Here is a 10,123-nt window from a genome sequence, read left to right as displayed (position 1 = left end):
TCCATAAAACCTAGTATAAAAGGAAAAGTGCCCCCACCGTCGGAAACTCACTATCCACACGATAATGGAGGTTCCACCTCTAACGCCCGATCCTAGTGAGGTGCTAAAGGAGACGATGGTCCCAAGTATTATCATGGGTTACACCAAGCTTGCATCAAGCAGGCATGGGACTTTACTCGGTACAGGTTCTTGTGAACCCCTCTCTGTTAATCATGTTGTAGGTGGTCTAATGTTAGGCTAATGATTCTATTACAATAATGCTAAAGAATAATGTCTAACAACATGTCATAAACAAAGGACATTCTACTTTAGTATTCCCCCCGTCCTATAATATAAGAGCGTTTTTAACACTATATTTGGGTTCTCCCGGAAATGAATTGGGGATTAAAGGACCACTCAGATTCAGGGCAGAGTAGTGTACAAAAGGATCATTCATTTATACCCGATCACAGAATGTTTGATTCAGTTACATTCTTAGGGGAGGCAGCCCAGTGGGCGTATACATTACACATCAAGAACTAGAAATCTTTACTATGAAACGGGGGATTGCGCCGGCTGCTGCGCGCTGCGTGATCTACTAATGTTTTCACGCGGATGGGAGCACCTTCTTGACGATCTCGTCGCTGAGCGACACGATCTGCGCGTCCAGCGCCTTGATGGCCTCCTCCTTCTGCCCCTCGAGGCTCGCGAGCGCCTCCACGAGCTCTGCCTCCACGCGGCGGCGGCCCTCGTCGAGCTTCGCCTCCAGCTCCGTGGTCGTCTCCTTCTTCATCTTGTTGAGCGCCGCCGCGATCTCCGCGCGAGCCGCCTTGAGAATGGCCTGGGCCTGCTCCTCTAGCTGCCGCACCTCCTCGGAGGCGTCCTTGACGCCGCCGAGCTCCGCGCGGATCTTGGCGTCCCGCTCGTCCATGAACTTGCCCAGCGGCGAGAAGTAGAGCTTGTCCAGCGCCACCATCAGCAGCAGGAACTCGATCGTGATCGCCGGGAGCGTCAGGTTGAAGTCGAACAGCGCAGCCTTCTCCATCTCCACGGCCAGCGCCGGGAGAGGCACGTAGGCGACGGCCGCCGCCGCCGCCGCCGCGGCGAGCCCCGGGAGCTGCTTGAGGAAGGACCGTGGCTGCGGCCTGGGCGGCGGCGCGGGGCTGGAGGAGGCCGCGGGCTTGAGGAGCGCTCGGGGCGGGGAGCAGGAGGTGGTGGCTGCAGCCATCATAGCCGTCGCCATGGGTGGGTGAGCGGGAGGAGGAAGAGGCGCGGTGGTGAGTCGGGTTGTGGCCGTGTGGTGGGGAGAGGGGAGGCGGGCGGCTATCTATCCGAACGGGGTGGCCTCTGGTTTGCCAGCCAACGGAGGCCACACGCTGCCGCTCGCGCTTGCTGCCACTAACGCCTGCCGATATTATAACCTGTTTTGGGGCGTCGGCAAGGGCCCAATGGAGGCCCATGGCCCAGTGCCAGGCTTTTAATGAGTTGGGCCTGTCTGTTTTTTTAGGGGCCTGTCTATGTTTTTTTTAGGGGCCCGGGGAAGAAATAACTAACATGCTAAAGTGTTGCTAGTACTCCTATACACGGCTACTTTTCCCTCAAGGTAGGGTTTCTCTTCCTCTCGGAGGCGACTTCTCGCCGCCGTTGAGATCCACGGTTTTCTTCCTTCCCGCCGGGCTGCGGGGGATCCGACCGGGGCTTCCTGCCCTGACGATCTCTGTTCGCAGGCGGCTTGGGTTAGGTTCCGTCACGAAGGACCCGTTTGTCTCATCAGATCGGGTTAGGTTTAGCGTTCATGGCTGCGGGAGATGCGAGCGGATCGGCTACGGCCGGGGGCTCTTCTTCTGCATCAAAGATTGAGAAACTAATGGTTGAACTAGGCCTTCAGGAGGATGATATGGACAATGTGGTGGTCGATGAGGGATCTGTCCCGGAAGATGCAGCAAGATGGTTGGCAATTGCTCGCGTTCATATTGATAAACCCTATAGCCAGGGTTGGTTTTTCCGCAACATGAGAGCTGCGTGGGATCTAGCTCAAGATGTCAAGTTTAAACCGCTGGAGTCAAATATATACACTTTGCAGTTCCGGTGCCTGGGTAACTGGGAGAGAGTAATGCAAAAGGGGCCATGGAATTTCCGTGGAAACGCTGTTATCATTGCCCCTTACGATGGAGTAACTCAACCGTCCCATGTCAAGCTGGATACACCGGACATATGGATTCAGATCTATGACGTCCCGGATCTCTTTGCCCGTCTGGTTCCTAGTCTTGCAGCTAAAGTGGGGGAAGTTTTGTTCTGTGAAACAGCGACCCATGATTTTACGGGCAATTTCTATCGCGTTTGAGTCAGGATTGATGTGCACAAGCCACTGAAGAATGCGGTTTCCCTGATCAGAAACCAACAGCGACAGATCTACAGGGTAAAGTATGAGCGGCTCCCTGATTGGTGTGCGGTCTGTGGCCACCTAGGACATGTTTTCAAGGAACATGGTAATGGAATCCATCCTAATTCAGCTCTAGTTTTTAAAGAGCCACGAGCTACCTGGGCCATGAGGATTGGAAGAGGACCGGGTGAGAATAGAGGACGACGAGGTGGAAGAAGGGGAGGAAGAGCTGGAGCAAATCGCAATGCTAGGAGGGAGGACACATCAAGTTTTGGCTCAGATGGGGACGAAGACCCGACCCTTGACTCGGCGACCATGGCTCTGGATGATAATAGCAGGAAGAGAACTGAAAGGTATGATTCGGGCAACACCAATATGCCTCCAGAGAAGACACCTATGGACCAGAATCCTCAAAATCTGGCGCTTGTTGTTGTTGGGGGCAATGTGGTCGGTCCGCCTCCGTCGAGGAATCCGAAGAGGTCCAGAATGGGAGATGATGGTCAGGAGATCATTACCACTGCAGTAAAGAATTTGGCAGGCTCCTTCGAGGGGCGCCGCCCGCACCAATGAGTGCCCTCTGCTGGAACTGCCGCTGTGTGGGCAACGCCGCAACAGTCCAAGAACTTCGCGAATTCGCGAGGAAGTTTGCCCCTGCCCTGTTATGTATTGTCAAAACTCAGATAGAGGGATCGAGGGTAGAAACTTTAGCTGGAACGTTGGGCTATGATAGAGCTTATGCAGTGGATAGTAGAGGTCGAAGTGGAGGAATAGGATTGTTTTGGAATGATGTAATAAAGGTTGAAATTCTGGGTTATTCGTGTTATCATCTTGATGTGTCGATTGAAGAAGCAGGTCAGGAGATGTGGCGAATGACATGTGTCTATGGGGAGGCCCAGACCCACCTACGACACCAAACTTGGGAAGTACTGAAGAATATTAGTACTTTGAACTCTCTCCCATGGCTCTGCATGGGGGATTTTAATGAGGTTACGTCCAAACGAACACGTGGGTATTGGAGAAAGAAGCAATGCGCAGATTCAGGCATTTCGCGAAACTACAGATGTTTGCATGTAGATTGATATTGGCTATAAGGGCTGGTTTTGGACTTTTGAAAAGAAGGTGGCCGGGGAGACATACACACGTTGCAGGCTCGACCGGGCGTTGGTGAATGCACAGTGGCTAGCTCGGTTTCCCTCAGCAAATTTGGAGCATCACACAGCTGCAACCTCATACCATGGGCCGATCCTCCTTGATCTAGGCCAAGATCAAGAAACTAGAACCAAGTTCGCCTTCAAGTATGAGACCATGTGGGAGAAACATGAGGAACTAACGGGAACTATCAGTTCGGAGTGGGCTGCAGCGGGGCCATGCGTTAATGTGCAGCAGCACCATGACAAGTTGGTGAGCATCTCAAAGGGTCTAACCAACTGGAGCAGGAGGTCTTTTGGGAGTGTCAGAAGAGAGATGAAAGAGTTAAAGAAGAGACTAGACGAGCTTCGGGGTGATCCGTTGCGTACTGCACCCTCACATGTCGAACTAAAAATAAATGAGAGGCTAGTTGAACTCTATCATAGGGAAGAGATAATGTGGAGGCAGCGGGCTCTTACTGACTGGCTAGCCTCGGGAGATAAGAATACAAAGTTCTTTCACTTGCGGGGTAGTCTAAGGAGAAAAAAGTACATGATCCGGGCTCTAGAAGATGCTTTGGGATCAATGGTGACTGATCCGGCTGAGTTGAAAGCCATGGTAAATGAGTTTTACCAAAATCTTTATTCATCAGAAGGAGTTCAGGACATAAGACCGTGTAATGGACCATGTACCCCGGAAGGTGACGGCTACTATGAACAGGGATTTGTGTGCACCTTATACCCATGAGGAGGTGAAGATAGCCCTCTTCCAAATGTTCCCTACTAAAGCCCCGGGGCCAGACGGGTTCCCTGCCCAATTTTATCAGAAGCACTGGGATGTATGTGGAGATGAAGTGACAGATATTGTTCTCAGAATTGTGAGGGGGGGAAGAGAACCCGTCGAGCATTAACGATACGATTCTTGTGCTGATTCCGAAAGTAAACAACCCAACGCTGATGTCGCAGTTCAGACCTATCAGTCTATGCAACATGATCTACAAGATAGCTTCGAAGGTAGTGGCTAACAGGTTAAAACTTGTTTTACCAGAGATAATATCAGTTGAGCAGTCAGCCTTTGTTCCCAGGAGAATGATCATATGTAACGCCCGGATAATTAGGCTACAGTAAAACTCTCCTAATGATGCCATGTCATCGGTGATTACTGTTGCTAAACTTTCGTTAGTTCAAACCGATTCAAAAATCAATTCAGAAAATGGCAAACAACAAAAGTTTTTAAAAGTTGAAACCAAAAATGTTCGGTGGGTGCCAAATATTGCACTGGTAATTATGGTGAAGTAAACACATTTTTAGAAAATGCCTAAATGATTTAAAATGAAATAAAACAGAATAGAAAATAAGTAAAAGAAAGAAAATACAAAAAGAAAAGAAAAACTAAAACTAAAACTAGAAAAAAGGAGAAAGCCCCCTGCCCCTCGGGGCTTCGGCCTGGCAGGCCACAGGCCCAACTGGGCCAAGGCCCACCCCCGCCTATAACCTCCCCCCACTACACCAGACCCCCCCACCGACACGCCCCCCACTTCCCCCGAAATATCTCCCCCTCGCCCCCCCCCGCTGCCACGGACCCTGCGACCCCCTGTGAGGATTCGCCCCTCTCCCTCGCTTGCTCACCGCGCTGTGCCCGCGCCGTCCGCGCTCTCGCACGCGCCGCGCCCGTCGCGGCCCCTGCTGGCTGCGCCTGGGCCGCGCTCGACCCTGCCTCGCGCCGCCCTGCGCCCGACAACCGCGCCCGCCTGATGTCTACTACACAACCTTCTTCTTGTAGACGTTGTTGGGCCTGCAAGTGCACAGGTTTGTAGGACAGTAGCAAATTTCCCTCAAGTGGATGACCTAAGGTTTATCAATCCGCGAGAGGCGTAGGAGGAAGATGGTCTCTCTCAAACAACCCTGCAACCAAATAACAAAAAGTCTCTTGTGTCCCCAACACACCCAATACAACGGTAAATTGTATAGGTGCACTAGTTCGGCGAAGAGATGGTGATACAAGTGCAAAATAGATAGTAGATATAGGTTTTTGTAATCTGAAAATATAAAAACAGCAAGGTAGCGAGCGGTAAAAGTGAGCGTAAACGGTATTGCAATGATAGGAAACAAGGCCTAGGGTTCATACTTTCACTAGTGTAAGTTCTCTCATCAATAATAACATAGATAGATCATATGACAAGCCCTCAACATGCGACAAAGAGTCACTCCAAAGCCACTAATAGCGGAGAACAAACGTAGAGATTATGGCCGGGTACGAAACCACCACAAAGCTATTCTTTCGGATCAATCTATAAAAGAGTTCGTACTAGAATAGCACCTTAAGATACAAATCAACCAAAACCCTAATGTCACCTAGATACTCCATTGTCACCTCAAGTATCCGTGGGCATGATTATACGATATGCATCACACAATCTCAGATTTATCCAACCAACATCAAAGTACTTCAAAGAGTGCCCCAAAGTTTCTACCGGAGAATCAAGAACGTGTGCTGGCCCCTATGCATAGGTTCCCAATGTCACAAAACCCGCAAGTTGATTACCAAGACATACATCAAGTGTTCTCATAAAGACTCAATCCGATAAGATAACTTCAAAGGGGAAACTCAATTCATCACAAGAGAGTAGAGGGGGAGAAACATCATAAGATCCAACTACAATAGCAAAGCTCGGGATACATCAAGATCGTGCCATAGAGGGAACACGAGAGAGAACACGAGAGAGAGAGAGAGAGATCAAACACATAGCTACTGGTACATACCCTCAGCCCCGAGGGTGAACTACTCCCTCCTCGTCATGGATAGCGCCGGGATGATGAAGATGGCCACCGGTGATGGATCCCCCCTCCGGCAGGGTACCGAAAAGGGGTCCCGATTGGTTTTTGGTGGTTCTAGAGGCTTGCGGCGGCGGAACTCCCGATCTATGTTCTGTTCTGGAAGTTTTAGGGTACGACGGTATATATGGGTGAAAGGAGAACGTCGGTGGAGCTACGGGGGCCCCACGAGGCAGGGGGCGCGCCCAGGGGGGAGGGCGCGCCCCCCACCCTCATGAGCACCTCCTGTATCTTCTGACATGGGGTCCAAGTCCATCAGGTGGGTTTCCTTCCAAAAATAACTTCTCTAGTTGATTTCGTTCCGTTTTGACTCCGTCTGATATTCCTTTTCCTCGAAATACTGAAATAGGCATAAAACAACAAATCTGGGCTGGCCCTCTGGTTAATAGGTTAGTCCCAAAAATAATATAAAAGTGGATAATAAAGCCCAATATTGCCTAAAACAGTAGATAAAGTAGCATGGAGCAATCAAAAATTATAGATACGTTGGAGACGTATCACCGCCCGCACGCACTGCTCGCCGTCCTCACCCGCAGCCCCGCCCCCGCGCTCACCACGCCGACGACCGCGCCCCGGCGCCCCTGAACGCGCCCATGGCCGTGCCCCTGCGCCCCTCCTCTCTCTCCCTCGCTCGTGACGGCGCTGGCCTCGCCGTGCGCCGCATGTGCCCCGCCTCGCCCCTCTCTGCTGCGGCCACAGCGCGGCCCCGCTCGCCCACGTCCCGCGCGTGCCCACGCCGTCGCACGCGCTCGCCCCCGCGCTCCGGCCGCCGCTGCTCTCCCTCCGCCGCTGCCGCCGCTGCTGTGCTCCTGCCCCGCCCGCTCGCCTCTGCCGCCTCGCGCGAGGCCGCAACGCGCCTGCTGCTGCCTCCGGCGCCCCCTCCTGCGTCGGCTTCCTTCGCCGGAGACGGCCGGCCGGTGAGCCCCGCCCTGGCCGTCGGTGCCAGTGCCCCCCGTTGCGGCTCGGTTCGCCCTTGTTCGGGCGCCCGCCCGATCCACCCAACGCCCGTGCGCCCGTTTTGCCCCCCGAGCCACTGACCAAATGGCCCCACGGCCTAGAACGTTTTAAAAAAAGGAATTTAAATATATATATATAATAAATAAATAATTAATAATAAAATTAATTAATTAATTAACTAATTAATTAACTTAATTGATTCTGATTAAACTAGCTAATTAAGATTAATTAATCTAATGACTAATTAACTACTGTTAATTAGCTAACAAAGTATGACAGTGGGGCCCACCCCCTAATTAATACTAATTAGGTTAATTAAAATGTTTAAATAAAATGTGTCACTCACCAGTGGGACCCATTGGTCAGGTTGATCAGTCAACCCCTGTTGACTGCTGACGTCAGCATGACATCATGCTGATGTCATAAATCCATTTTCGCATTAACTTAAATAATTAATTAAATTTCAGAAATTAGTAAAATCTTTAGAAAATCATATCTTTTAATCCGTAACTCGGATTAAATTATTTTCAACATGAAAGTTGCTCAGAACGACGAGACGAATCCGGATACGTAGCCCGTTCGTCCGCCACGCATCCCTAGCATAGCGAACACGCAACTTTCCCCCTCCGGCTCCTCTGCCCGAAAACGCGAAACACCGAGGATAATTTCCCGGATGTTTCCCCCTTCACCGGTACCACCTCGTACCGCGTTAGGGCACACCTAGCATCACGCTTTGTTATGTCATGCATCGTCATGCATTTGTTTGCATTATATTTATTGTTTCTTCCCCCTCTTCTCTCGTTAGACACCGAGACCGACGCCGCTGCTACCCAGTACGACTACGGTGTTGACGACCCCTCTCTCTTGCCAGAGAAACCAGGCAAGCCCCCCCCCCTGATCACCAGATATCGCCTACTCTCCTCTATACTGCTTGCATTAGTGTAGTGTAGCATGTTACTGCTTTCCGTTAATCCTATTCTGATGCATAGCCTGTCATTGTTGCTCCAGCTGTTGATACCTTACCTGCAATTCTAAATGCTTAGTATAGGATGCTAGTTTACCATCAGTGGCCCTACATTCTTGTCTGTCTGCCATGCTATACTATCGGGCCGTGATCACTTGGGAGGTGGTCACGGGTATATACTTATACATAATATATGATACTTGTGGTGATTAAAGTCGGGTCGGCTCGTAGGAGTACCCGCGAGTGATTCCGATGTTGGGGGCTGAAGGGGCAGGTGGCTCCATCCCGGTAGAGGTGGGCCTGAGTTCCCGAAGGCCCCCGATGGTTACACTGTGGTGGAGCGACAGGGCAGGTTGACACCACTTAGGAGAGAGGTGGGTCTGGCCCTGGTCGGCGTCCGTGGTTATTTCAGAATAACACGCTTAACGAGATCTTGGTATTTGATCTGAGTCTGGCTACTGGCCTATACGCACTAACCATCTACGCGGGGACAGTTATGGGCACTCGACGTCATGGTATTAGCCGGAGCCTTCGTGACGTCAGCGACTGAGCGGCGCGCACCGGGTTGGACCGTGTAACACAACTTCCTTTGTAATGGAGGTTGCTAGGTCTGCTCTCCGGCCGCGTACGCAACGTGCAGGTGTGCAATGGGCGATGGGCCCAGACCCCTGCGCCATAGGATTTAGACCGGGGTGCTGACCTCTCTGTTGTGCGTAGGTAGGGCTGCGACGTGTTGATCTTCCGAGGCCGGGCATGACCCAGGAAAGTGTGTCCGGCCAAATGGGATCGAACGTGTTGGGTTATGTGGTGCACCCCTGCAGGGAAGTTGATCTATTCGAATAGCTGTGTCCCTCGGTAAAAGGACGACCCGGAGTTGTACCTTGACCTTATGACAACTAGAACCGGATACGTAATAAAAACACACCCTTCCAAGTGCCAGATACAACCGGTGATCGCTCTCTCACAGGGCGACGAGGGGAGGATCATCGGTTAGGTTTATGCTATGCGATGATACTTGGAGGACTTCAGTCTACTCTCTTCTACATGCTGCAAGACCGAGGCTCCCAGAAGCATAGTCTTCGAAAGGACTAGCTATCCCCCTCTTATTCTAGCTTTCTGCAGTTCAGTCCACATATAATAGCCTTATTCCAGTTGATAGCAATGCATACATATGTAGTGTAGCTCCTTGCTTGCGAGTACTTTGGATGAGTACTCACGGTTGCTTTTCTCCCCCTTTTCCCCTTTCCTATACCCGATTGCTGCGACCAGACGTTGGAGCCCAGGAGCCAGACGCCACCGTCGACGGCGACTACTACTACACTGGGGGTGCCTACTACTACGTGCAGCCCGCTGACGGCGACCAGGAGTAGTTTAGGAGGATCCCAGGCAGGAGGCCTGCGCCTCTTTCGATCTGTATCCCAGTTTGTGCTAGCCTTCTTAAGGCAAACTTGTTTAACTTATGTCTGTACTCAGATATTGTTGCTTCCGCTGACTCGTCTATGATCGAGCTCTTGTATTCGAGCCCTCGAGGCCCCTGGCTTGTAATATGATGCTTGTATGACTTATTTTATTTGTAGAGTTGTGTTGTGATATCTTCCCGTGAGTCCCTGATCTTGATCGTACCCGTTTGCGTGTATGATTAGTGTACGATCGAATCGGGGGCGTCACAAGTTGGTATCAGAGCCGACTACCTGTAGGAATCCCCCTTCCACACTCCTTGGCCGAAGTTGAGTCTAGACATTACAAAAACTTTTAGTAACATGGTTGTGTGCCTTACGGGCCCACGTCGTCATCTGGGTGGTATTAGGATCTTTTACTCCTCGATCCTTACTCTGGGACTCTGAACTCTCTCCTACTCAGGTTAAACGATTTTACTAA

The 10,123-nt window shown here is 51.2% G+C and overlaps 1 protein-coding gene across 1 annotated transcript; it reads right to left on the bottom strand.

Moving 5' to 3' along the window:
* Positions 1–416: 416 nt before the first annotated feature.
* On the bottom strand, positions 417–1,342 carry LOC125552122 (ATP synthase subunit b', chloroplastic-like). Its single transcript, XM_048715601.1, has one exon. It carries the CDS (start codon positions 1,220–1,222, stop codon positions 587–589), a length of 636 nt encoding a protein of 211 aa, XP_048571558.1. The 5' UTR covers positions 1,223–1,342; the 3' UTR covers positions 417–586.
* Between the last annotated feature and the right edge of the window lie 8,781 nt (positions 1,343–10,123).

The sequence above is a fragment of the Triticum urartu genome, chromosome 4 (genome assembly GCF_003073215.2).
Source record: "Triticum urartu cultivar G1812 chromosome 4, Tu2.1, whole genome shotgun sequence".
NCBI classification, from domain to species: domain Eukaryota; kingdom Viridiplantae; phylum Streptophyta; class Magnoliopsida; order Poales; family Poaceae; genus Triticum; species Triticum urartu.
The sequence above is the reverse complement of the archived record's forward strand: the minus strand, read 5'-3'. Positions and strand labels throughout refer to the sequence as shown.